The 24216-nt window shown below is 54.7% G+C and overlaps 1 protein-coding gene across 1 annotated transcript in view; it reads right to left on the bottom strand.

Moving 5' to 3' along the window:
* The window catches only part of ADAMTS10 (ADAM metallopeptidase with thrombospondin type 1 motif 10), a 73507-nt gene that overhangs the window by 36026 nt on the left and 13265 nt on the right, over positions 1-24216 (bottom strand). Inside the window, exons 2-7 of the mRNA XM_056512660.1 lie at positions 22760-23067; positions 17109-17464; positions 10224-10383; positions 7046-7263; positions 3206-3289; positions 2701-2846 (exon numbers count right to left, since the gene is read on the bottom strand). Of these exons, the coding sequence (XP_056368635.1) occupies positions 2701-2846; positions 3206-3289; positions 7046-7263; positions 10224-10383; positions 17109-17464; positions 22760-22847 (1052 nt within the window). The 5' untranslated portion in view covers positions 22848-23067. The remainder of the gene's footprint in view (positions 1-2700; positions 2847-3205; positions 3290-7045; positions 7264-10223; positions 10384-17108; positions 17465-22759; positions 23068-24216) is intronic.

Genomic DNA, 24216 nt, shown 5'->3' with positions numbered 1-24216 from the left:
GAGGTTTAGATGGGATTTTAGAGAAAATTTGTTCATGGAAAGGATTATCAGGCACTGGAATGGGCTGTCCAGGGCAGTGGTAGAGTCACCACTCCTGGAGGTGTTAAAAACTTGAGCAGATGTGGCACTTCAGGTTGTGGTTTAGTGGACAAGAGAATTCAGTCAAAGGTTGGACCTGATGATCTTGGAGGCCTTTTCCAACTTTAATGATTCCATAACTCAGCAGGGACCAGGTTACTCCAGCCTGGAGCTCTGTGGGTTTGAGCTCTGCTCCCCAGCACTCCTGGGAGCCACTGGGCACAGGGACAACGACAGGACCAACCTCTGCTCTGCAAACCCAGGTCTCTTGCAGGAAATTGTATCAATCAAACAGAGAAACACGGAATCCCTGCATGGCTTGGGTTGGGAAAGAGTTTAAAAATCATCCCATCCCACCCCCTGCCATGGGCAGGGACAGCTCCCACTACCCCAGGGTGCTCCAAGCCCCATCCAGCCCGGCCTTGGACACTGCCAGGGATGGGGCATATGAAATTCTGATTAAAAACAAAATAAGAATAAATAAAAAAAAAAATCTCAGTTTGAAAACATGTTCCATTTCAAACCCCACTGTGGTTTCATGAAAATGCTCCAGTGATTTTTTTAATATCTATATTTTTTTTCAGTTCAGTTCTTCACTGAGAGTTTTCCAAACAAATCCAGTCTGGGTTGATTCAAGGTGACTCTTCCCTCTGTTCCTGGCCTTGACTTCCAGGCATTGCATGAAGGAATCCACTGTTTGCACATCATTAGCTGGGTACAAGGAAAGGTAAAACAAGGAGAGCAAAAACCTTCTCCAGATGGAAACACCGTGTCCCCAAAATGGGACCAAATGAGACCAGTTTGGGTTAGAAGGGGAATATTCTCATTTCTTTGCAAAGATAAACATTTGGGGTTTGCAAATCTGAGCTGAAAGGCTGAGAGCTGGGTAGGGTGGGGTCAAGCTGGGGGACCTGGGGCCAGCTGGGCTGGGCTGGGGCTGCACCGAGGATTGTGACCCCAGAGTGGGTTTGGGGGGACACCCATGGGGTGAGGATTGAGGATTGTGACCCCAGAGTGGGTTTGGGGACACCCATGGGGTGAGGATTGAGATTGTGACCCCAGAGTGGGTTTGGGGACACCCATGGGGTGAGGATTGAGATTGTGACCCCAGTATGAGTTTGGGGACACCCATGGGGTGAGGATTGAGATTGTGACCCCAGAGTGGGTTTGGGGGGACACATGGGGTGAGGATTGAGGATTGTGACCCCAGAGTGGGTTTGGGGGGACACATGGGGTGAGGATTGAGGATTGTGACCCCAGAGTGGGTTTGGGGGGACACATGGGGTGAAGATTGAGATTGTGACCCCAGTATGAGTTTGGGGACACCCATGGGGTGAGGATTGAGATTGTGACCCCAGTATGAGTTTGGGGACACCCATGGGGTGAGGATTGAGGATTGTGACCCCAGTGGGGTTTGGGGACACCCATGGGGTGAGGATTGAGGATTGTGACCCCAGAGTGGGTTTGGGGACACCGGGCAGGACCCTCCTGCACCCCTCGCCCCACTGACCCCTCGGGGATGAGGGTGGGCGGTGAGAAGGGGCAGCACACGAAGGGTTAAGCGCGACACATTCCCGGGGATGGCTCCTGTCCCTTTGGCCCCTGGCACTCCCTGGAAATGCCCAAACCTCTCCCCTCCTCTCGGCAGGAAACAAAACATTTGTTGCTTTGTTTTGAGCGAATGCCTTTAAAGCCTTCGGCGGCTCGGCTTCGACACGTCCCTGCAGCAGAAAAAAGCCCCGAGCTCAGCAAGATCTTATCGGGACACCGGGAATTGATGGGGCCGGATGCGCCGGGCGCTGTCCGGGCTCAGCGAGCGGCTCCGGGCTGGCTCGAACATCTGGAGGGAGGATGGAGAGCTCGGAGCCGGCGTTTGCATCCCAAAGGGACAGGGCTCACCTGGTGTCACCCCCAGGGGACAGGGCTCACCTGGTGTCACCCCCAGGGCCAGGGCTCACCTGGTGTCACCCCCAGGGGACAGGGCTCACCTGGTGTCACCCCAGCACACAGGGCTCACCTGGTGTCACCCCCAGGGGACAGGGCTCACCTGGTGTCACCCCAAAGGACCAGGGCTCACCTGGTGTCACCCCCAGCACACAGGGCTCACCTGGTGGTGACAGGGCCAGGGCTCACCTGGTGTCACCCCAAAGGGACAAGGCTCACCTGGTGTCACCCCCAGGACACAGGGCTCACCTGGTGTCACCTCCAGGGACAGGGCTCACCTGGTGTCACCCCCAGGGCCAGGGCTCACCTGGTGCCACCCCCAGGACACAGGGCTCACCTGGTGTCACCCCAAAGGGACAGGGCTCACCTGGTGATCACAGGACACAGGGCTCACCTGGTGTCACCCCAAAGGGACAGGGCTCACCTGGTGTCACCCCAAAGGGCCAGGGCTCACCTGGTGATGACAGGGCCAGGGCTCACCTGGTATCACCCCCAGCACACAGGGCTCACCTGGTGTCACCCCAAAGGGCCAGGGCTCACCTGGTGATGACAGGGCCAGGGCTCACCTGGTATCACCCCCAGCACACAGGGCTCACCTGGTGATGGCAGCACACAGGGCTCACCTGGTGCCACCCCCAGCACACAAGGCTCACCTGGTGATGGCAGGTCAGGGCTCACCTGGTGATCAGCACGGCCGTGTCGTGGTTGGCGATGCCGTTCTCAGGGATGGCGTTCCCGTTGCCGTTCCTGTTCACGATGGATTTCTGCCACTTGCAGAAGCTGTCCAGCGATTTCCCTGCGTGGTGGTTGATCTCCAGCGTGGGCTGCAATGGAAGCAATGGGACAGTACATTCCCAGGAAAGCTGTGGTGGGAAGGCACTGCCCATTCCGTGCCAGCAGAGCACTGACACCATCCAGACACCCCCAGATCCTCATGGAGGCCACGGGGAAGCAAGAAAGGTGGGACTCCAGGAGAACTAAATCTGCTTAAACCTCCCTGAAGTCACCATATCATGGAAAAAATCAGATTCCCAGAGGTCTGCTCAGCCCAGTCCTCAGGGGGCATTGGGAGGATGGGGATCAGCCAGGCTGTAGTGGGGGAATCCCTGGGAGTGACATCCAGGGGGACACAGCTCCTGGAGGGAAGTGAGGCACAGGACAGGCTCAGCAAAGCCCAGCTTACCTGATCCTCGGTGAGCAGGATCAGCCGGGTCACCAGGATATTGACAATATTGCCCAGACTCGAGTCCTGGAAAAGTTTGGCAACCTGACCTCCAAGAAACAAGAAAAGAGGAGTCTTAAAAATGAGCCCTGTGTCTGGGTGAGCTGGGGAGGGCTGGGCAGGGAATCAGGGCTGGGCTCTGAACAAAACATTGAGAGCAAGGAGGGATTTGTCTTTAATAACGAGCTGTGGGATTGCTGTTAGATAAAACCAGCACTCAGAGATAAAACAAACAATGGGATGGATTCCAATGATTGGTGAATGGAAAAAAAGAGATTTGCCTTTACAAACAAACTGTAGGTTTGCTGAAAAATGAAATTGGATATTAGAAGATGAAAGAAGCAATGGGGAAAAACCATGACTTCTGTAAGAATTAAAAATTAAAAGGGAGGGTTGTACAGTAGAGGGGAATCTCAGGTATCAGGTGTTTGGGAAGTGTGTGCCTCTCAAGTACCTCAGCAATGGGGAAAGAGAGAGGGAAACTGGGATAAAAAGAGAGAGGGAAATTGGGATAAAAAGGGATAAAATATTGGGATAAAAAAATCCTCTAAAAATTTGAGAGACCCCAGGGGAACACCCCATGGCCTCTCCCGTTATTCAAATAAAGTTACAGGACTCCTCTGCCTCCTTTTTTGACATAAACCTCTGGTGGTTGTGGATTAATTTTCCTGACAACATTTTTGGGAAGCAGGGATGCAAAAGGGACTCATCACCACTAACTGAGTAGCAGAATCCCCTAAACCACGGGCAGAGCTCGCTGTCTCCGAGCAGGGAAGCCAAAATCCCTCAGCCCAGAGCTCAGGTGGGGCATTTTGGGCAGCCCGGGGATGGAGCTTTGCTGAGGGGAGGGCACAGCATCCCCCAGGAACGTGCCAAAAACACCCGGCCGGTGTTTCGGAGCAGATGAAACGCCTCGAACCGGGATTGTTTGAAAATCTGGCGTCGGCTTTAGAAATGCAAAGCATGAAAAGCGATCCTGCGGGGGACGGGACAAAGAGCCGGCACAGAGGGGCTTTCAGAGCTTGATGGAGAACTTCCAAACGCTGCTCACCTCACAGGAGGATCCAATTCAGGATTTTAATGCGCCCAGCCCGGTACCCTGCGGGCAGCAGAGCTCGGGGGATTTCTGCCCCTCTCCCCGCTCAGCCCCCAGGCGTGAGAGCCCCCTGCCCTTACGCTTTCCCATGTGTTTCTCAGCTTGCTGGATGCATTTGCAATGCTAATTTGAGCTGAGAGCATGTTCAAAGAAAGGCTTTTGTTCTGGCAGCCCGGGGTCGGACGGGGCAGAGTTTATCTCTGCAGGGTCCCAGTGCTCAGCGGGATTTGTGACCCCAAAGCTGAGCCTGGGGAGGCACCACTGCCAGCCTGGAACAGACCTGACTTCCCTGCTGAGTCCAGTTCTGGCCCCTCAGTTTAGGGAGGATGTACAGAGGAGAGCAACAGGGCTGGTGAGGGGTTTGGAACAAAACCCTGTGAAGAAAAACTGGGGGAGCTGGGGGTGTTCATCTTAGAGAACAACCGGGGGAACTGGGGGTGTTTGTTCATCCTGGAGAACAACCGGGGGAACTGGGGGTGTTCATCCTGGAGAACAACCGGGGGAACTGGGGGTGTTCATCCTGGAGAACAACCGGGGGAACTGGGGGTGTTCATCCTGGAGAACAACCGAGGGAACTGGGGGTGTTCATCCTGGAGAACAACGGGGGGTGCTGGGGGTGTTCATCTTAGAGAACAACCGGGGGAACTGGGGGTGTTCATCTTAGAGAACAACCGGGGGTGCTGGGGGTGTTCATCTTAGAGAACAACCGGGGGAACTGGGGGTGTTCATCTTAGAGAACAACCGGGGGTGCTGGGGGTGTTCATCTTAGAGAACAACCGGGGGAACTGGGGGTGTTCATCCTGGAGAACAACCGGGGGAGCTGGGGGGTTCATCTTAGAGAACAACCAGGGGAGCTGGGGGTGTTCATCTTGGAGAACAACCGGGGGAGCTGGGGGTGTTCATCTTAGAGAACAACTGGGGGAGCTGGGGGTGTTCATCCTGGAGAAAAGGAGACTCAGGTGTGACCTGATCACCCTCTGTAACTCCCTGAAAGTTGTTTGTGCTCAGGTGGGTTTGGTCTCTTTTCACCAGGCAGCACTGACAGAACCAGAGGACACAGTCCCAAGCTGTGCCAGGGGAGATACACGTTGGACATTAGGAAAAAGTTTTTCACAGAAAGAGTGATAAAGTACTGGAATCATCTGCCTGGGTGGAGTCATCACCCCTGGATGTGTTTATAAACACACTGGATGTGGCACTGGGTGCCATGGTCTAGTTGAGGTGTTAGGGCTGGGTTGGACTTGATCTTGAAGGTCTCTTCCAACCTGGATATTCTGTGCAATTCTGTGCAATTCTGTGCAATTCTGTGCAATTCTGTGAAATTCTGTGCAATTCTGTGAAATTCTGTGCAATTCTGTGCTGTCCCCATCCTGCTTAGTGCAGGAAATTCTCCTTTTCCCAACATGGATATTTGGGGTGATGAGCTCTCCCCCAGCCCACGAGGCTCCTGGTGTGTGGGAGAAACTTTTGGACAGTAAATTAATATGATCATGCAGAAGTTGATTTATTGTCTATTTTTTAGTTTTAATTATACATATTAAGATTACTTTTTATGCAATTAGGCATTTTTTGATTGGTGCTTTTATGCTGTTTATGTGCTTTGCATGGGGTTTTTAAGTATGATGATTGATGGTTGTTTAGAACTTTACTGCTTACTTTTATTTTGGGTTTTTTAATTTTGTATTTTTGTGTTAATTTATAAGTTAATTTTTAATTTTTTTTATTTTTAATTCTTAAAAATTAATTTAATATTTAATTTTTGTATTTAATTTTGCTATTTTGTTTTTAGCTCTCTCTTTCGATTTAGCACAATTACATTTCAGTGGTTTTGATGGGTCTCAACAAGTTGCAGAAAAAACACTTAAAAATGGCTCATTCTGTGCACTTGTTATAAACATTGGTTTAAACTAAGAAATATACAGAAAAACAGTTAAGTGTCTGAAGAAACAGCAAAATATGCAGAAAAACAACTAGGCAGCAAAATATGGATGAGAGGAATGTCAGATTTGTCTTTACAAACAAGCTGAGGGTCTGCTCCTAGATAAAATCAGCAGGGAGAGATAAAACAAACAATGGGAGGGATTCCACTGATTGATGAATGAAAAAGAGATTTGCCTTTACAAACAAACTGCAGGTTTGCTAAAAAATGAAATTGGATATTGGAAGATAAAAGAAGCAATGGGGAAAACCCATGAATTCTGTAAGAATTAAAAATTAAAAGGGAGGGTTGTACAGTAGAGGGGAATCTCAGGTGTCAGGTGTTTGGGAAGTGTGTGCCTCTCAAGTACCTCAGCAATGGGGAAAGAGAGAGGGAAACTGGGATAAAAAGAGAGAGGGAGATTGGGATAAAAAGGGAGAGGGAAACTGGGATAAAAAGAGAGAGGGAAATTGGGATAAAAAGGGAGAGGGAAACTGGGATAAAAAGAGAGAGGGAAATTGGGATAAAAAGAGAGAGGGAAACTGGGATAAAAAGAGAGAGGGAAATTGGGATAAAAAGGAGGCTGCATCCCCAAAAATTGGAGTGATCCCAGGGGAACACCCGATGGCCTCTCCCTTTATTCAAATAAAGCAAAAAGTTCTCCTCTGCCTCCTTTTAGGACACAAACCTCTGCTGTTTATGGATCAGAACCAGCTCAATGCAGTCTGGCTCGCTGCAGAGCGGGTGTCCCGGGTTACCGAGTGTCAGGAGGGGGTGTAACACTTACAATATTCATGATGGCCAGGATGTACTGCTCGATGTCCCTGCGGCCGTGGTACCCCACCATCATCTTGTCAGCCACCACCAGCGTCTCCACGTAGCGCTCGCTGCTCACCGACCTCTTGAGGGGCAGCTGCCCCCGCTGGCTGTGGTTGCCCGATGGCTTCAGCGGGGAGGGTTTCAGCGTCCTCAGCCACCAGTGCCTCCCCTTCCAGGGCTTCTCGTCTGGGGAGGCAAGGGGATGGATCTGTGCCCTCGGGCAGGGGATGGATCTGTGCCCTCGGGGGAAGGAGCTCAGGGGATGGATCTGTGCCCTCGGGGAAGGAGATCACAGGGGATGGTTCTGTGCCACAGGGGAAAGAGCTCAGGGGATGGTTCTGTGCCCTTGGGGCAGATCACAGGGGATGGTTCTGTGCCCATGGGGAGATCACAGGGGATGGTTCTGTGCCCTTGGGAAGGAGATCACAGGGGATGGATCTGTGCCCTCGGGCAGGAGAGATGGTTCTGTGCCCTCAGGGCAGATCACAGGGGATGGTTCTGTGCCCTCGGGCAGATCACAGGGGATGGTTCTGTGCCCTCGGGCAGATCACAGGGGATGGTTCTGTGCCACAGGGGAAAGAGCTCAGGGGATGGTGCTGTGCCCATGGGCAGATCACAGGGGATGGTTCTGTGCCCATGGGGGGATCACAGGGGATGGTTCTGTGCCACAGGGGATGGTTCTGTGCCCTTGGGGCAGATCACAGGGGATGGTTCTGTGCCACAGGGGATGGTTCTGTGCCATAGGGGCAGGAGATCACAGGGGATGGTTCTGTGCCCATGGGCAGATCACAGGGGATGGTTCTGTGCCCTCAGAGAGATCACAGGGGATGGTTCTGTGCCCTCGGGGCAGGGGATGGTTCTGTGCCCTTGGGCAGATCACAGGGGATGGATCTGTGCCCATGGGGATGGTTCTGTGCCCTTGGGGAAGGAGATCACAGGGGATGGTTCTGTGCCCTTGGGGCAGATCACAGGGGATGGATCTGTGCCCTCAGGGAGATCACAGGGGTCAGGGGTGGGTTTGAGGGGAGGAAAGGTGTGAGGAGCTCTCAAGCTGCACCAAGGGGAATTTGGGTTAGATGTCATGAAAAAAATCCTTCACTCCAAGAGGGACTGGGCAATGGAATCTGCCCAGGGAGGTGGTGGACTGGAAGTCTAAAGAAAGCCTGGATGTGGCACCCAGTGCCAGGGTTGAGTTGAGGAGGTGTTAGGTCACAGGTTGGACTGGATGGTCTTAAGGGTCTTTTCCAACCCAACCCATTCTGTGATTCTGAGGTTTGTGCACCATGTGTTCACCTAGAAAATGTCCCAAGGGCAGTCCAGGGCTGTCCCTAGGCTCCTGCCAGCCCTGCTGGCTCCTCCTGTCCCCTCCTGCCCAGCAGGGCTGTGCCCAGCCCACCACAGCCCAAAATCCTCTGGGCTGCCCTCACCTCTGCCCCAGGGTGGCCTTAGAGAGTACACAGCCAGAACCTGAAAATGAAGCCCTTGCAGACCCTTTCCTCTTTCCTTTGCCTGCCAGGACCTGGATTCAGGACTTGGCTTTTCCACCACAGGAAGGGCTGCAGCCTCCACAGCAGCAGCAGCTTTGTGGGACTTTGCTTCCAGTGCTGCTGAGCCCAGCCTGGGGATGTCCCCAGCAGAGCCATCAGCTCCAAATCCCCTCCTGGAGACCAGCACAGGGCAGGAGAGGTGACTGGGAGACTCCAGCCCTGCCAGCAGATCCTGCTGGATCCTTTCCCCTGCTCTGGATCATCACATCCCAGCCAGGCTGGGAACATGGGCAGACCTCAGGCAGCCCCAGAACCTCCCAGCTCCAGCTCCTGCAGCTCCTGGGGTGTCAGGGCAGGGCAGGACACAGGCAGCAGGCTGAGGGTGGGGTGGCCTTGCTGCAGCCATTGCCCTGTGGTTGTTCTCATCTCCTTTGGCCCGTGGCTCCCATGCACATCTCTGCTTTCCAAGAAGCAATTAGGAGCAGGCTAAATTATTTCTGGGAGCTGGGGAATGTGGCAGGGAGTCAGCAGGAGGGGAGAGTGCTGGGGCTCCATCCAGAGTGGGATGGGAGAGGCCAGGGAAGCACAGGGGGCTCCAGGGGCGCTGGTGGGTCTGGGGGCACCCAGAGAAGGTGACAGTGCCTTCAGCTGTGACTCCTCCTCTGGTCAAGTGTCCCTGCTGGGCAGTGCATGGACACCCTGAGGTGACACCAGACAGGAGCAGGCTCTGCTCTGTTCCCATGGAAAAGCACCAGGTCCTTCTGCAGGGCTGGGATCTCCCCTCAGCCCCACAGAGCCTCTAACTGAGGGAGGGGCATCCTCTGGGCCTGCAGGGTTTGGGTAATGGTGAAACTGGCTGTTCCCAGGGCCAGGGATTGCAGCCAGACTCTGGGACACCCTGCTGGGAAGGGCAAGGACCAGAAGGGCACGTGGGCAGAGGTTTGTGGGACCTTTGGGAGGTCAAAGTGCAGAAATGGGGTTGCTGTGCTGTCACCATTCCCCCTAAACTCCCCCCAGAGCCCCCTGTGACCGGCCAGGCCCCACATCCCACCCTCCAAGGGCCTTTTCCACCTGCCCCCCCTGGCAGCAGAGCTATCCCAACGTGGACACGACCTGCAGAGCCCAGAGCCCAAAGCCAAGGCTGTGCTGAGCACACGTGAGCTGTGATTTCCCAACTCGCTGCAAATTGGCCAAATCTGGGAGGATTCTTCTGAAGAAAAACAAGAGGTGTTTTTTCCTCTTCTTTTCCATGGTCTATTTACAAATTTTAAAGCCCTGCAGCAAGGAGGAGAGGAGAGGAGAGGGGAGGAGAGGGGAGGAGAGGGGAGGAGAGGGGAGGAGAGGAGAGGAGAGGAGAGGAGAGGAGAGGAGAGGAGAGGAGAGGAGAGGAGAGGAGAGGAGAGGAGAGGAGAGGAGAGGAGAGAAGAGAAGAGAAGAGAAGAGAAGAGAAGAGAAGAGAAGAGAAGAGAAGAGAAGAGAAGAGAAGAGAAGAGAAGAGAAGAGAAGAGAAGAGAAGAGAAGAGAAGAGAAGAGAAGAGAAGAGAAGAGAAGAGAAGAGAAGAGAAGAGAAGAGAAGAGAAGAGAAGAGAAGCTGCTCTGCCAGGATTTTCCCAGGCTGTTTTGGGCTGTTTTGGAGGAGGGGGCAGTGGGAGCACCTACCCATCACTCCACAGGCTGCATCCATGTGGGGGTACTGCAGGGAGGAGCGCTTGTACACCACGTGGGGGCTGCCCTTGCCCTCAGCCCCCGCGCTGACGTTGGCCCCGGGGCTCAGGGGCTCGATGAAATATTCCTCCTCATCCGCCACGATCACCCCGTGCTGCAGGAGGAACAGAGGGGAGCCAGTGACCGAGGTGCACAGAGCACTGGGGGCTGCTCTCAGCTGACTGACCCCGCATTTCTGGGGGCTGATGGAAGCTGTGGAGGAATGCTGCACGAACACTGAGCTGCAGGAGCCCACAGAGCAGAGGAAACCCAGCCAGGTGGTGGTGGATGCCTTGGGACATCTGTGCTCACGAAAGTCCTCTGGAAATCACAGCCTTGCCTTGCTGAGTTATGAATGAGTTGTTTCCTATCCCACCCACTCGGTCTGGGTGGGATCCCTGTGGGATCCCAAAAACCCCTCAAACACAGCAGCACTCAGCTCTGAGCTCAGCCTCCCCAAAAACCTCCCCAGGCAGCTCAGGACCATCCCCAGCAGCTGGGAACAAACACCCAGAGGTTTGGGAAACACCCCAAATGTCGAAAATCTGAAGCAGAGCCTGGATGGGACATCCCAGCCCCTTGTTCACCTCGGACTGGTCACTTCAGTGAGGCCATCCCAGGTTTGCTCCCTTATTTGTTTCAGTTTTTTATTCTTTGGCTGGCTCAGTCTCAGCTGTGAGCCCAGGCTTTGCTGTCTGAGTGGATCCCCCTGTCAGGCAGTGACAGGCAGGAGGAGCAGACCCCAGTGGATCCCACCAGGTCCCTGCTCTCCACTCTCACAGCAACATTCCCTCTACTGAGAGGGCTGAGCAACACCAAAAGTTTCTGGGAGCTCAAGATGAGCTCCATCCCAAATCCTGGTTCTGATTTTCTCCATCCCAAATCCTGGCACTGACTTTCTCAATCCCAAATTCTGTTTCTGAATTTCTCCATCCCAAATCCTGGCTCGGAGTTTCTCCATCACAAATTGTGGCTCTGAGTTTCTCCATCCCAAATCCTGGCACTGTTTTTCCATCCCAAATCCTGGTTCTGAGTTTCTCCATCCCAAATCCTGGTACTGAGTTTCTTCATCCCAAATCCTGGCACTGAGCTTCTCCATCCCAAATCCTGGCACGGAGTTTCTCCATCCCAAGTCCTGGCACTGAGCTTCTCCATCCCAAATCCTGGTTCTGAGTTTCTCCATCCCAAATCCTGGTACTGAGTTTCTCCATCCCAAATCCTGGCACGGAGTTTCTCCATCCCAAATCCTGGCACTGAGCTTCTCCATCCCAAATCCTGGCACGGAGTTTCTCCATCCCAAGTCCTGGCACTGACTTTCTCCATCCCAAATCCTGGTTCTGAGTTTCTCCATCCCAAATCCTGGTACTGAGTTTCTCCATCCCAAATCCTGGCACGGAGTTTCTCCATCCCAAATCCTGGCACTGACATTCTCCATCCCAAATCCTGGCACTGACATTCTCCATCCCAAATCGTGGCTCTGAGTTTCTCCATCCCAAATCCTGGTTCTGACTTTCTCCATCCCAAATCCTGTTTCTGAATTTCTCCATCCCAAATCCTGGCACGGAGTTTCTCCATCCCAAATCCTGGCACTGAGTTTCTCCATCCCAAATCCTGGCACGGAGTTTCTCCATCCCAAATCCTGGCACTGAGTTTCTCCATCCCAAATCCTGGTACTGAGTTTCTCCATCCCAAATCCTGGCACTGAGTTTCTCCATCCCAAATCCTGGTTCTGAGTTTCTCCATCCCAAATTGTGGCTCTGAGTTTCTCCATCCCAAATCCTGGCTCTGAGTTTCTCCATCCCAAATCCTGGCACTGAGTTTCTCCAAGGACTGTGGTGTCCCATCAGCTGAACTTCACCAGCAGGTGACTGAAACGTTCCTGACATGGCTCAAACATGGTCCCCAAAGTCTGGGAGTCAAAACTCCCGGCTGTCATCCCCCTCCCTGTGTGCAGACACCCCCTGCCCTGCCACCAGCGGTGTTTTGGGGTGGTGCCAAAAAGGAGGGACCGGAGCCGCGCTCTGCCGGGGTGGGGAGTGGGGAACTCTGTCCTGTGAGACATCCCGAGGCTTCTCCACGGAAGAACCACCTGGAACAGCTTCTCTGGGGGCTGTGGGTGGGGAGAAGCTCTCGGCACCGTCCCTGCCTGCCGGGGCTGTGCTGTCCCTCCCCGCCGCCGCTCAATGGGGCAGTGTGTGCGGCCAGCCCCGGTGCCGGGGGATTTCCTCCTGCCCCGGCTCCTGCTGCTCTTGGCTCGGCTCCACCTTTTCCGACACAAGCGAGGTACTGTGAGGTTTCCCTGGCCGGGAAGCCAGCTGGAAAGGCTGCTGGCTTTGTGGGGGGATGGAGGAGGTCACCCCAGCCCGGGGCACAGCTCCGGGGGGACAGCGTGTCCTGCCCGCATCCATCCCGCTGCGAAGGGATGCTCTGGCTCTGCACAGCCTGTGGCACCTCCCAGCAGCGAGCCCGGGACGGCACAGGAGCCCGAGAACTGTCCCACTGCTGAGCCAGGGCTGAGTTCAAGGGCCGGGCGCTGGACGTGACACGGGGCTGGTGAAGGGGGCGGGGAGAGGTCCTGAGAGAGCCCTGCGGTTTGTGGGGGAGCTGGACTGGACATCCTGTGTGTGATTCACGCGGGTCAGCTGCAGAGCAAGGAGGGTTTGCACTGTCAGCTCCTACCACGCTTGGCAAAGGCACAGCCCCGGCCTGGGGCCAGTTTCTGCAGGAGCCGTGTGACACTGGGGTCATCTGGGTCCATTGCTCATCATCCGGGTCCATTCCTGCACATCTGGGTCCATTCCTCCTCATCTGGGTCCATTGCTCATCATCCGGGTCCATCCCTGCACATCTGGGTCCATTCCTTCTTATCTGGGTCCATTCTTCCTCATCTGGTTCCATCCCTGCTCACTGGGTCCATTCCTCCTCATCTGGGTCCATTTCTTCTCTTCTGGGTCCATTCCTGCCCATCTGGGTCCATTTCTTCTCTTCTGGGTTCATTCCTCCTCATCTGGGTCCATTTCTGCCCATCTGGGTCCATTCCTTCTTATCTGGGTCCATTTCTGCCCATCTGGGTCCATTTCTGCCCATCTGGGCCCATCCCTGCTCATCTGGGTCCATTCCTGCTCACTGGGTCCATCCCTGCTCACTGGGTCCATCCCTCCTCGCCTGGGTCCATCCCTGCTCACTGGGTCCATCCCTTCACATCTGGGTCCATCCCTGCTCACCTGGGTCCATCCCTGCTCACTGGGTCCATCCCTTCACATCTGGGTCCATCCCTGCTCACTGGGTCCATCCCTGCTCACTGGGTCCATCCCTCCTCGCCTGGGTCCATCCCTGCTCACTGGGTCCATCCCTTCACATCTGGGTCCATCCCTGCTCACCTGGGTCCCTCTGGGCACTCCTGTTCCTGCTGGGCTCAGGGGCTCCCCAGGAAAGCTGCCCCTGGACCCCTGGAAGTGTCCAAGGTTGGACACTGGGATACTGGCAGGTGTCCCTGCCCATGGCAGGGGGTGAATGAGATTAATTTTAAGGTCCAAACCATTCTGGGATTCCCTGATGAAGACCCAGCCTTTTGGCTGTTCCTCTGACACAAGAGGAAAAGAAAGGAACTTCTCTGCTCATTGTTTTCTCCTGGCTGTGATTATTTGTTGGAGGGACATGATGGATCCTTGGGATCTCTTGCAGCCAAGGGATGAAACACAGGGATTCCAGCTCCTGGCCAGGCTGGGCTGCTCCCTGGAGGTTTCCAGCTGCTTGGCCCCTCAAAATGTGGAATATTTTTGAAAATGGACCATGTCACCCTTTCTTCCAACAAAGAACACGTGGTGGGATTGGGGCTGTCCTGTGCAGAACCAGGATGGGCTCTGATATCCTTGTGGGTCCTTTCCAGCCCAGGATATTCTGTGATTCTGTGACTGGGAACTGGGTGACTTTCCCCTGGCTGAGCCTGAAGCCCAGCAGGGTGTGGGAGATGTGTGGGGTGAGCTCTGCTCCCTGCCTGCCCTCAGGCCAGGTTGACAGTGCCTGTGGCTGGGAAGAGGAGTCACTGGGAGAGTGTCCAGGATGTCCAGGTGATGGGAACAGGAGTCACTGGGAGAGTGTCCAGGATGTCCAGGTGATGGGAACAGGAGTCACTGGGAGAGTGTCCAGTGTTGGCTCCAAAGCTGGAGTGCTGTAAGGTGAGAGCTGTGCTGGGGGTGTCCAGACCTTGCAGGCACAGGAATTCCTGGGGGATGTGGGAGTGGAGGACAGGAGGTGTTCACAGTCATCCCTTTCTCTCCTTCTCCTCCTCATGTCTGCTCACCCCAAAACCAGCTCAGGTCCCAGTTTGTGCCCAGTTTGTGCCACAGCACCCATCACCTGTGCAAAGGGGGGTCAGTGCAGTGCCCCCTCAGCAGGAACCTGCACCTGGGGACCCTTTTCTGTCCCTTCCTTCCCAGTTGGGTGATGCCCTCCTGGACTGGAGCCTGCTGGGGATGAGGGATGCCACGAGCAGGTCAGTGATCACCCAGAGCACTGAAAAACATCTCCCATAGCAAGTCCAGCCCCCTCTCAACCACTAAAAACATTCCAGACTCCTCTTGCCCAAATCCCAACCCCACTGTCCTCACTGACCCCGAAACCCTCCTCCCCATCCTCGCTGTGTCCATGACTCTGGAGGGCAGAAGGACAGAGTTCAGGCAGAGGAGAGTTTGTTGGATGACCCCCTGTCCCTCTCTGTGCCTGGCTGCATTTTCCTCCAGACAGCCCTTGGTGCTTCTCCAGAGCTAAATACGGCCTGGGGATGGAATTCTCCCAGCTCCAAGTGCTGCTGGGCCATTGCTTGCCCTGCCCTTGCTGCCCTGAGGAGTGGGAGGGCAGGGGGATGCCAGATTCCTCCAGAGCCAGCAGCACCCAGCTCACCCTTTGTGAGCGCCACCAAACTCCCTGGGACTGGAGCAGAGCTCCCATGTCCAAACAAAGGGCTCAGGACCAGGAGTTTGTGCAGCTCAGATTGTTGGCTGTGGGCTGGAAACTTTAGACTCTGTGATAAAATGAGTCAGATTCTCATTTCTGTTAATAACCCACAGCACTGTTCTGGCAGGGTCACCCAGCAATAAATCAAACGGGAATTCATTCCCTTTTGGAAGCTCTTCCACACTGCCAGAGTGCTGCTGGAGCAGAAACATGAACCTGGTCTAGAGAATCTTTCTGTATCCCTCCAAGGGAGCCCTCAGCCTCAGGATTCACTCACTGGCTGTGTTTGCTCCATCCCTCCATCTGGCAGCTCAGGAAATGTGCTGTGTGAGCCAGAAATATCAGAGCATCACAGAAAAATAGGGATGGAAGTCCTCAGTCTATTCCCAGGGCTGGGAGAGCTGATGAATCATACCTGGAGGGTTTTGGAGAGGCTTTTGTCTGGCCTGTTCCTGAAGATCTCCCAAGATCTCTCTCTCTCCAAGCAATCTAGTCCAGAGCTCAGCTGTTCTTACACTGGTGTTCACCACTAAGATTCCTTGCTGATATTTAGGACTGGGATGTCCAATTTGAGCTGTTAGGACTTGGAAAACCAACCATTCCCACCCTCCTTCCTGCACCTTGCTGGTTTTGAGGAAATGCCACCTTGCCCCCTTCTTGATGTTTCCTTTTTCATATTGAAAAACTGATTATTTCAGTTTGTTGGTTTTTTTTTTTTCCCCCTCAGAAGTGAATCTTTTAGCTCCTGAAAAATGGACAGCAGCAACTTGGATTCTCAGGAATGCATCTGCAGTTGGAAGGATCTGGATGCAGTGGTGACATTCCAGCAGGGCTGGGAAATCCCTGCCCCCCTGCACTTCTCCCTCACCAGCACACACAAAATATTTGCTGGTGCTGTTGGAAGAACTTGGTGACAGCCAGGTCTGGGTATCCCCAGAGAGCCAGGATTATCCCATTCCCATCAAAACCAATGGGAAAATGCCCAGAAACTGGCCTGGGAGTGAGACACACATCAGGAACCCCCATGGATGTGACGAGGGATGTCTGCACCCTCTGCCAGTGTGGAATATTGGTTTGCCACCAACCCCAAGCATTTCCCACCACATGGATCCACCTGCTGGAGGATCACAGCTGCTGGCACTGCTCCTGGCCAGCTGTGTTGGGTTGATGTGGCCAGAAATGTGGATTCTGTCCCCATCTGTTAAACCATTGGGGCAGTGACCCTGATCTCTGTGGGAGATATCCTCTGCTAATGGGCCAGCTGTTAAAAACCAGCTGGGGCAATCATCTTTATCTTCCCACAGCCCATCCTCCCTCCAGGAGATATCTCCTGTTAATGGCCAGTGAGTCCCAGGCCATGACTGATAAAATTCCATCATCCCACTGGGAGATGCTCCAGCCAGGGGAGGAGCCAAGCCTTTCCTACCCAGATAAAAACTGAGATTTGGGACAGCAAGTTTCCATCTTTGCACTGGATTCCAGAGGAAAACCAGACCTTTGCACATCATCCCTAGAGCTTCAGAGGAAACTGCACCTTCTCCAGGAGCACTGCTCCAGCTGAACCACATCTGCCCCTGCAGGAGGATGCAGCCACCATTGAATGGGACTGTGCCAACACCCTGACTGACTGACGGGTGTCAGCTTGGATTCTGACTCTGGCAGGGCTGGGATTGTTCTGTGTAATACTGCATTTCTATTTTAATTTTCCTAGTGAAGAACTGTTATTTTTAATTCCCATATCTTTTCCTGAGAGCCCCTTAATTTCAAAATGATAATAATGGTTTGGAGGGAGGGGGTTTACATTCTCCATTTCAAAGAGCAGCTCCTGCCTTTATAGGCAGACACCTGTCCTTCAGACCAGCACACAGGGCAAACCAGACTCACCAGCCCGTTGCAGTTGCTGATGGCCACCTTGGAGCTGAGGTACTGGTCCTGCAGGTGGCCGGCGTAGTGGCAATCCTCGTGGAAGTCGTGCTGCCAGTCCATTCCATCCCGCTTCCAGTACTCCACGGTGAAGTGCTCGGCCAGCAGGTTGGAGTGCAGGGTCAGGTTGAGCAGGAACTGGGTGTGGTGGGCAGAGACCTTGTAGAAGACCTGCTGCTCCGAGGGCTCGTAGGGCAGCGAGCGCCGGGGCCGCGGCTTCAGCTGCCGGCGCATGTCGAAGGTGAGGAAATCCCCGTTCTGGTCCACTTGGATGGGGAAGGCGATCTCATAGTGATCCAAGCTGGAGAGGAATTCCTCTGGGGAGGGAAGGACAGGACTCTGTGTTGGGTTGATGTGACCAGAAATGTGAATTCTGTCCCCATCTGTTAAACCATTGGGGCAGTGACCCTGATCTCCTGGCACACATTATCTGCTCATGGGCCATCTTTAAACCAGCTGGGCAATCATCTTTATCTTCCCACAGCCCATCCTCCCTCCAGGAGATATCTCCTGTTCATGGCCAGTGAGTCCCAGGCCATGACTGATAAAATTCCATCATCCCACTGGGAGATGCTCCAGCCAGGGGAGCAGCCAAGCCTTTCCTACCCAGATAAAAACTGAGATTTTGGACAGCAAGTTTCCATCTTTGCACTGGATTCCAGAGGAAAACCAGACCTTTGCACATCATCCCTGGAGCTTCAGAGGAAACTGCACCTTCTCCAGGAGCACTGCTCCAGCTGAACCACATCTGCCCCTGCAGGAGGATGCAGCCACCATTGAATGGGACTGTGCCAACACCCTGACTGACTGACGGGTGTCAGCTTGGATTCTGACTCTGGCAGGGGTTTTTTTTTTGCACTATTGCATGTATTTTATTTTTTATCTTTTTTCCTATTAAATTGTACTTCTGACTAGGAGTCTCTCACTGGTTTTGATTTCAAAACCATTACAGTGGGTTATTTTAAACCCAGGCCCAGCAATGAGCTCTCGTCCAAAGGAGGCAGGAGGAGCTTTGGGGTGACAGAGGCTCAGCAGAAAAGTCTCCCTGTGGGTTCCTCAGAATGTGCAGCAAACAAAACAACAGCACCACCCCAATCTCCCCAGCCAGAGCTACAGGAGCACAGAGTCCTTGAGATGCCAATCTTGATATCAAAATAAGAGAGAGGGCAACCCAAATTCCTCCAGTGGTGCTGAAAGTGAGCAGAAGTCAGACCTCCCAATTCCCCAGCCAGGTCTCTGTCTGTGACCCCACCCTGCCTTCCCAGCTCCCTGGATTGGTTTTTATCACCTCAGCCTGGCTTAGCAGCTCCTCTTGGGGCCCTTGAGCTGAGCCTGGGTGGTGCCACCAGGCTGTGCTGTGACAAGGGCTCTGTCCCCAGCCCCTCTGCCTGTGCTCACACAGCTCTGCAGGCTGTCAAACACACTGACACCCTGCAGAAGCCTCTGCAGAAACTCATCCTTTTCACAGGAGAATGTCCCAGGGCTGCCAGGCTGGATGTGAGCAGAGATGTGGCTCTGTCTGGCAGCCCTCAGCCCCACAGGCTGAAATGGGAAATATCTGTGTGCTGGACCAGGACACCTCCTCCTGAGCCCCTCGTGCCTGGAGCCCTCATGGGAGGGGATTTTCCCTCTGGAAAATCTTCCTGTGCTGTCTGCATCCTCCTTGTTGTTGTTTCCTAATCAAACAGGAGGGCCTGGCTGCTCCAGGGTGCCTGAATTTGCCTGGCTCCACAACCCCACCTTCAGAGCCTCCCCAGCCACCAGGACCTCAGCCAGCTGCAAACTGCACTCTCACCACAGGGCAGCACTGGAAAGTTTCCTTTTCCTCTGTTTTCCAGGGTGGTTTCCTTGGCCACAGGAATGGGACAGCCCTTCCACCCTCTGGGATTAGGGGTGAGCTCCCATCTTTCCTGACCATAGACTGGCACCTCTGCCTTGCCAGAATTAATTTAACTTCCCATGCTGCAACTTTTCCTGCATCCCAGCACCTCCCTCTGATGGGGCTGGGCAAACAAGAATGACTTTTTGCACTGAGAAATGACTTCAGGCTTGGAAAAATTTGCTTTGTCGGAAGTGTTTTGTTTTCCTTTTTGCCTCTTTGCAGTCCATGTAGCTTGGAAAAGAGTGAATCAGAGAGTGGTTTGTGCTCACTGTGGCTACAAAGGGCCTGGGACTCCAGGCTGGAGGCTCTGACCCTGGCCTGAAAGACAATTCCAGGAGGAAAAATGTGTCCAGAGCCTGAGGGTGAGGTGGTGTGTGAGAACCTGGTGGGGGAGTGGGGCTGGACACTGCATCTCCTCAGGGATGTCACTGAGGCACAGGGAGAGCCCAAGAGCAGAGTCCTGCATCACACACACAGTTTGGGAAGTGATGCTTTAGAGTGGGAATGCCTCAAATGGAAAAAATAATCATGGAATAGAATCATGGAGTGGTTTGGGTTGAAAGGGATTTTGAAGTTTGTCCAGTGCCACCCCTGCCCTGGCAGGGACACCTCCCACTGTCCCAGGCTGCTCCAGCCCCAATGTCCAGCCTGGCCTGGGACACTCCAGGGATCCAGGGGCAGCCACAGCTGCTCTGGAAAAGCTGTTCCAACAATTCCAACTGCATCCTGAGTGTCCAGGCTACATCTGAACCTCTCTGCTGCCTTGGAGAGCCCTTCAGTGCCAGGCTGCTGCTCCCCATGCAGATTAAAATTAGAGCTCATGGCTGATACCTTAATCTTTCTCCTGCATAAAGCACATACACTGATCTGGAGTGGGGCATGTGGGGCACCAGGATTCTGCTCCAGAGCTGCTCCTGGGACCAGGGGCTGGTGATAACACTGCCCTTCACTCTGCAACTGCTGCCAGGAGATAACAGAGCCTCTCCCTCTCCAAAGGCTGTTGTGGGGATTAGGAACTGCCTCAGCAGCCTGGTGAGGTGTTGGGTGACAGCCTGACATCAAAAACAGGGCAGCAAGAGGGGCCCCTGGGGCAGCAGGGGCCAGGCAGGGGCCAGGGACTGGGGAGGGAAAAGGGATTTGGGAGGGAAAAGGGATTTGGGAGGGAAAAGGGATTTGGGAGGGAAAAGGGGACTGGGGGAGGGAAAAGGGGACTGGGGAGGGAAAAGGGGACTGGGGAGGGAAAAGGGGACTGGGGAGGGAAAAGGGACTGGGGAGGGAAAAGGGACTGGGGAGGGACAGGGGCTGGGCAGGGGACAGAGTTTGGGCAGGGGGCAGGCTGCAGTCCTGGTGTGGTGCTCCCAGCACAGCACATCCATCCCATGGCTCCACATCCCAGCACCATCACGGGCTGGGAGCCATCCCCAGAGCTGCTCAGGGCTCATGGGGGAGCAGAGTGAGTTAATTCCGGGTTTAATGAGGCTGTGTCACCCCAGGGGGATCCCAGTGCTCTCAGCTGGGGTGGGGCTGATCCCACTGATGGCATAGGGGGTCCAGAACAGCCCCAGGCACTGCCAGAGCAGGTGGGTGCCCTCAGGTGCCAATCTGCCTGGAGAAGGTGCCCAGCTCCCAGCTGGGGCTGCCTGTGCTGGCTCTGAGGGGCTTTGGCTGTTCTGTCCCTGTTCCCAGCTCTGCTCCCCCAGCCCCTGGCACCACAGCCTCAGCAGCCCAGGAATGTCCCCAGCTTTGGCACAGGGGTGCAGGATTTTGCCTGTGGGAGTGACACTGCCAGGGTTTGAACACCTTGCACAGTAAATGTCTGACTCCAGAGCTCACTCCTCTCACCTCTGGTGCCTGGTGCAGTGTTCACCTTGCTTATTAAGGAATAATCCTAACAATATTACCATTTATCAGTTTAATTGCCCTTGGTTGTCTGTGAGTGTTGTTTACTCCAGGCTGAGCTCAAGGCCTGTCCCATTTTCCAGTCCCTTCACTCCTAACCTGGAATAAAACCAGGTACAAAAGCACAAAGCTATGGGCAAGAGACCCACATTCCCCTTTCCTTGAGTCCCTGGGTGTGACTCTGAGTCCTTCAGACACCAGATGGGCACAAACACACTTTAAAAACCTGTGTACAACCCAAACCTGCTCCTCCAGCAGCACAGCCCTGTCCTGACTCAGCTGGGCAGGGGGTTTGGGTGCCCCAGCACTGCCCTCCACCCTGGAGGAGGACACACACTGCTGCTCCCAGCAAAGGCTCTGCTCACCCGAGGATGTGCTCCCTGAAGGGAAGCAGCCCTGCTGCCCCCACACCTCCCTCCTTCCCATGCCTGTCATGGCTCTGGCCTTGCACTGACCCAGCTGCTCTGAATCCTGCCAAAAGTCACACCTGGGAGCAGAGCACCTCCATTCCTTGATGGAAAACCCCAGGGCAGTGGGCTGAGCTGGGCAGGAGCAGAGCTGCAGGTGTCCCCACCAGCATTAGGGCTCTGCCAGCAGCAGTGGGGTGGATCCAGCTCCCTTTCCCACGGGTGGATCCAGCAAGGGTGGATCCATGTCCTCTCCCCACAGGTGAATCCTGCTCCTCTCTCCATAAGAGGATCCAGCTCCCTTCCCTATGGTGGATCCAGCTCCCTTCCTTAGGGGTGGATCCAGCAAGGGTGGATCCAATTCCTCTGCCCATGGGTGGATCCAATTCCTCTCCCTAAAAGTGAATCCAGCTCCCATCTCCATGGATGGATCCATCTCCTCTCCCCACAGGTGAATCCAGCTCCGCTCCCCATGAGAGGATCCAGCTCCCCCATGGGTAGATTCAGATCCCCTTCCCAAAAGTGAATCCAGCACCTTTTCCACAGGTGAATTGAGGTCCCTTTCCCCATGACTGGATCCAGCTCCTCTCCCCACAGGTGAATCCAGTCCTTTTCTCCCCACAGGTGGATCCAGCTCCCTTCCTTAGGGATGGATCCAGCAAGGGTGGATCCAACTCCCCTCCCCAGAAGTGAATCCAGCTCCCCTTTCCACAGATGGATCCAGCTCCTCTCCCCATGAGAGGATCCAGATCCCCTTCCCAAAAGTGAATCCGGCTCCTTTTCCACAGGTGAATTGAGGTCCCTTTCCCCATGGCTGGATCCAGCTCCTCTCCCCACAGGTGGATCCAGTTTTTCTCTCCCCATGGATAGATGGATCCAGCTCCTCTCCCCAGAAGTGAATCCAGCCCCTCTCTCCACAGGTGAATCCACCTTCTCTCCCCATAAGAGGATCCAATTTCCTTCCCCATTGGTGGATCCAGCAAGGGCGGATTCAAATCCTCTTCCCAAATATGAATCCGGCTCCTTTTCCACAGGTGAATTGAGGTCCCTTTCCCCATGGCTGGTTCCAGCTCCTCTCCCCACAGGTGGATCCAGCTCCTCTCCCCACAGGTGGATCCAGCTCCCTTCCTTAGGGATGGATCCAGCAAGGGTGGATCCAACTCCCCTCCCCAGAAGTGAATCCAGCTCCTCTCCCACGGATGGATCCAGCAAGGATGGATCCATCTCCTCTCCCCACAGATGACTCGAGATCCCTTTCCCATGGCTGGATCCATCTCCTCTCCCCACAGGTGAATCGAGATCCCTTTCCCATGGCTGGATCCATCTCCTCTCCCCACAGGTGAATCGAGATCCCTTTCCCCATGGCTGGATCCAGCTCCTCTCCCCACAGGTGGACCCAGCTCCCTGTCCCGTCCCGTCCCTACCTTGTGACTGGAAGGAGAACCCGGGGAAGGCGCCCCCGGCCAGGCCGAGGGTCACGGTCCAGGCGAGGAGCCTCCAGGCTGTGGCCATGGTCAGCGCCGCTCGGCTCGGAGCAGGGAGATCTGTGCCGGCTGGCAGGGCGCTGTCCCCACATGTCTCTCCCTCGGCCACCCCTTATGTGCAGAGAGGAGTCGCGGGTCCCTCCGCAGGCATCCTCGGCCGCTCCGTGCTCTCCCGAGGCCGCGGGGGTGGCAGTGCCGGGCCAGCAGCGAGGGGTCAGCACGGGCGCGTCCCCAGCGCCGGCATCGCCCTGCGGGGACAGAGCGCTGCGTGAGGGGATGGAGAAGGGCACAGGGGAAGGCAGGAGTGCGATGGAAGGAAAGGAAAAGAGGAGAAAAGGATAGAAGTGCTTGAAGATTAATTAACCCATCAGCTCCTGCTCCGCCTCCCGGGGGTTCTCCCAGCTGGGGTTTATCCGGTACCTGCGAAAGGAGTTCAGCATCAATGGGAATCCCTCGGGGAAGAGCAGCCCCAAAGTGCCCTGGGTCACCTGATCCCTTAACGAGAGCAGGAAATAACAGCACTGGCAGGGGGTGGTGAGCAGCAGCCCAGAAATCCTCTCCAGGGTTTCCCTGCATTTCAAACACACTTTAAGGACTTGTCACCGCACTGAGGGAAGAGCACTTGCTCTCAGAGTGTACTGGCTGAACGTAAAAAAAGTGATGGAAAACAAAGAACCCATTCAGGGAACTCACCCTCAACCCCATCCACAAATGGATCCCGAGATTCCTATCGCATTTGTTCTTTAAAATGCTCTGCTAATTGCTCCGGTGAAAGATTCCTGGCTTGCAGAGAATTTCCACTCAGTCTGCGGCATTACACCACACTCACATCGTGCTGGGGACTTGCACAAAGCCTGCGGGGTTTTATTCTTGTCCACCCGTTCCATGAGTGTGGAATGTGTGCATCACATCCCTCACTTCCCAGAGAATCCCAAATATCCCAGCGGTGACACTGCAGAGCAGCCCAGCAGCCAAACCCAAATCTGAAGAGGTGGCAGATAAAATCTGCAGCAGTGCTGCAGATCCCACTTGTTGGAGCAGGGCTGGGAAGGGCAGGATGAGCTCCAGGAAAGGCGGGATGAACTCCCTGGGAAAGGCAGGATGAGCTTTTTGGGAAAGGCAGGATGAACTCCCCAGAAAAAGGCAGGATGAGCTCCCAGGAAAGGCAGGATGAACTCCCAGAAAAAGGCAGGATGAGCTCCCAGGAAAGGCAGGATGAGCTCCCCAGGAATGGCAGGATGAGCTCCCTGGAAAAAGGCAGGATGAGCTCCAGGAATGGCAGGATGAGCTCCAGGAAAGGCAAAGGCAGGATGGGCTCCCAGAAAAGGCAGGATGAGCTCCTGGGAAAGGCAGGATGAGCTCCTGGGAAAGGCAGGATGAGCTCCCAGAAAAAGGCA

This window comes from Oenanthe melanoleuca, chromosome 28 (genome assembly GCF_029582105.1).
Source record: "Oenanthe melanoleuca isolate GR-GAL-2019-014 chromosome 28, OMel1.0, whole genome shotgun sequence".
Classification (NCBI taxonomy): domain Eukaryota; kingdom Metazoa; phylum Chordata; class Aves; order Passeriformes; family Muscicapidae; genus Oenanthe; species Oenanthe melanoleuca.
Note: the sequence above shows the minus strand (reverse complement) of the source record. Positions and strands in the feature narration are given on the sequence as shown.